General features: G+C 33.0%; 1 protein-coding gene across 1 annotated transcript in view; it reads right to left on the bottom strand.

Moving 5' to 3' along the window:
• LNPK (lunapark, ER junction formation factor) overlaps window positions 1-1,351 on the bottom strand; it is a 67,541-nt gene extending 66,190 nt beyond the window's left edge. Inside the window, exon 1 of the mRNA XM_023514173.1 lies at window positions 1,263-1,351. Coding sequence (XP_023369941.1) covers window positions 1,263-1,289 — 27 coding nt within the window. The 5' untranslated portion in view covers window positions 1,290-1,351. The remainder of the gene's footprint in view (window positions 1-1,262) is intronic.
• Window positions 1,352-2,665: the final 1,314 nt, after the last annotated feature.

The raw sequence follows: 2,665 nt of genomic DNA, 5'->3' as shown, positions 1-2,665 counted from the left end.
GCAAAAAAAAAAAAAAAAAAAAAAGAACTATATAAGAGTATAAAAGCATTTTCCTACTTATTTTTAATCCTAGGATCCTAGGACTTTTAATTTTTAGCTCAACTTTTACCATTCTTAACCTCAATTGAACATACTTTTATAAAGAGAAACAAATTTTCCTCCAAGAAAAATTTTCTTAGATTATTTAAAAGAATTCACAGACTAAAGATAGTCTGATATGCTATTACTAAAAGTTCACTTAGGACTCTGGAGGTCAAAATCAACAAGCCACCTTCATTGTGAATTCCTACAGTACTTTTTGAAGATCAGATTTTAAAAGGGCATCTAGAATATCTCATTACCACAAAGCTTATTTGCCAAAGTTATTTTTTATACACCCAGAATAAAAGCCAGCCAAAAGGGGTCATATAACACCTTAGAAAATATTTATCAATTACATATTCAGCAGTCCAAGAGGGTAATAAATACCAATTCATTGTAGTTCCCATAAGAGTTGTTAACACGGGGCTAAACCGCATGAAATTGCCAATATTCAACTACTTTGACTTATAATAATAGCAATTTCATATAGTTCAACCTAATAAGACAAAGGGAGAAGAGAAAAATATGATCCTCAGGCAGACTATCATAAGCTCATAAGAAGGGAGTGATTATAACACCAATCCAAAGCAAGGCTATTCTAACAAGAATACAAACACTACATTGTGTACCAAATATAGTTAGACTTCAGTACTATGGTAATTAGGAGTCAAAAAATAAACAGTTTGTTCCAGACTACTTTATCTCTCTACCTGCCCAGGTAAACCTAAACCACCCAAGAAGAATGGAGTATATGTCCCTCCTAGGAAGTGCTCGACGGACCAATCCTGGCTTCCCTAACCCTTTAAATCCCCGTCTGCCATAGCCAAATCTCCCACTGGGGATTTCTCCCCAGTCTAGAATATCACCCCATCTATATCCCAGGTAGAATAAATGCCACTATTAAATTTGTAATACTCAAGTTACATTTGACTTCTACAATTACATGGGGTGTTCAACGTGAACTGTATTTATCTTTTGTTATCAGTATTTACAGAGTATTACAAATTTAATACAGTTTTTTTCTTTTCTTAAGATGTGTATATATATTTTTGGCAACCTCTGTAGAATTAAGGATAATATCAGACAACTATTCAATGCTATACCACAAAAGAGTCTTTCACAAATATCTTTATATGACATTTTTATGTTAGATTTTAGAACTAGAAAGAAAAGTAACTTACCCTCCATCGAGAAAATAATCCACCCATCTTTTATTTGAAGAATGTGGGTACAATAATAAATATCATCAATTGTCCAAAGGTATTCACAACTAGAAATAAAGCATGAATTTTTACATTTTAGTTTAAACACACAGCACACCCACTATAAAAATGTTGTAATACTACCTAAAAATACTATAAAATATTCATTTCTTTGGACTCTACTTATATGAAATGCATATTCAGGCTGTCATTTAGGAGGAGTCCACCAGAACATATTTGAAAGTGAAATAAAGCTGGAAAGACTTCTAAATAACAAAGCATTTTAGAGGTGTATATTCATACTACTTTGTGATTTTCTGTTCTTGAAAGCAGGTTCTTAGGTTGTTCTTGCAACAAAAGTTTCACTACTTTCACTACTTTCATTCTACATTCTCAAATATAACTGTATCATTCTCTCCCAACTAAACTAGTTGTCTGGAATTAGGAATGTTTTGCAGTGTTTACAATAACATCACCTTACAAGTAACAAAAGATAGCCAACTGAGTTTTGAATAAGAAAATAAGGATTATAAGGCTACCTGTGACCTTGAGAAAATTAATGATTCTGAGCCTCAATTATCTTTTCTGTACATTAGCGTTAATAGTGCCACCACTTTCTCAAAGAACAGTCTTTATTATTGCTATTTTATGGATAAGAAAACTAAAGGAAAAGAGGGTTTAGTGACTCCCAATCGCTTGGAAGAAACAAGGCCCAAAGCCCCTTTATGTTCTAGGACTTCTGGTCTCTATTAGTTGAACACTACTGTTCAACACCCAAACAATTCTTTCTGAAATTTTGTCTGAGTCCCTCAGGATAGCTGGCCTTCATTTCAGCTAGCTGTATAGCCCCTTCTTTTAGTTGTGTCTCTGTGACTCCCAAGTGTTTTACAATAGACTCAGCAATATATTCTAAATCAATTTATCAGTAAATAATTACATAAATTTTTATTTTTTAAGTTGAAATAGCAAAAGTATACTTTCATACTGACTTTTTTACCAGATTACAGTTAGATACCTGCCAATGTGTGAAACTATTTCATTTCCATACACACAAAAAAAGTTATCATTCTAGGCTATACTCCTCACATTTTTTAATCATCAATGTAATCACAAAATAATACCAGTATCAAGCAAGAACACATCCACTCTGTAATACCATTTATATATTAGAATTAGCATGAGGCACACCTATCTTGAAGTTACTCAGAAAAGTAACAAAGCACCTAACTATAAAATACTTCCACTTAGAGCAGTGGTCCTCAACCTTCCTAACGCCTCCATGTATTTTCATTGTTACAAAGGGGTCGCAACCCACAGGTTGAGAATCGCTGACTTAGAAAGTGATTTTTCAGTACAGAAAACCTATAATCTGTCCTGAAAAA

This window comes from Otolemur garnettii, unplaced genomic scaffold (genome assembly GCF_000181295.1).
Source record: "Otolemur garnettii isolate 467f Iridium unplaced genomic scaffold, OtoGar3 scaffold00048, whole genome shotgun sequence".
NCBI lineage: Eukaryota > Metazoa > Chordata > Mammalia > Primates > Galagidae > Otolemur > Otolemur garnettii.
This window is presented reverse-complemented; position numbering and strand designations above follow the sequence as displayed.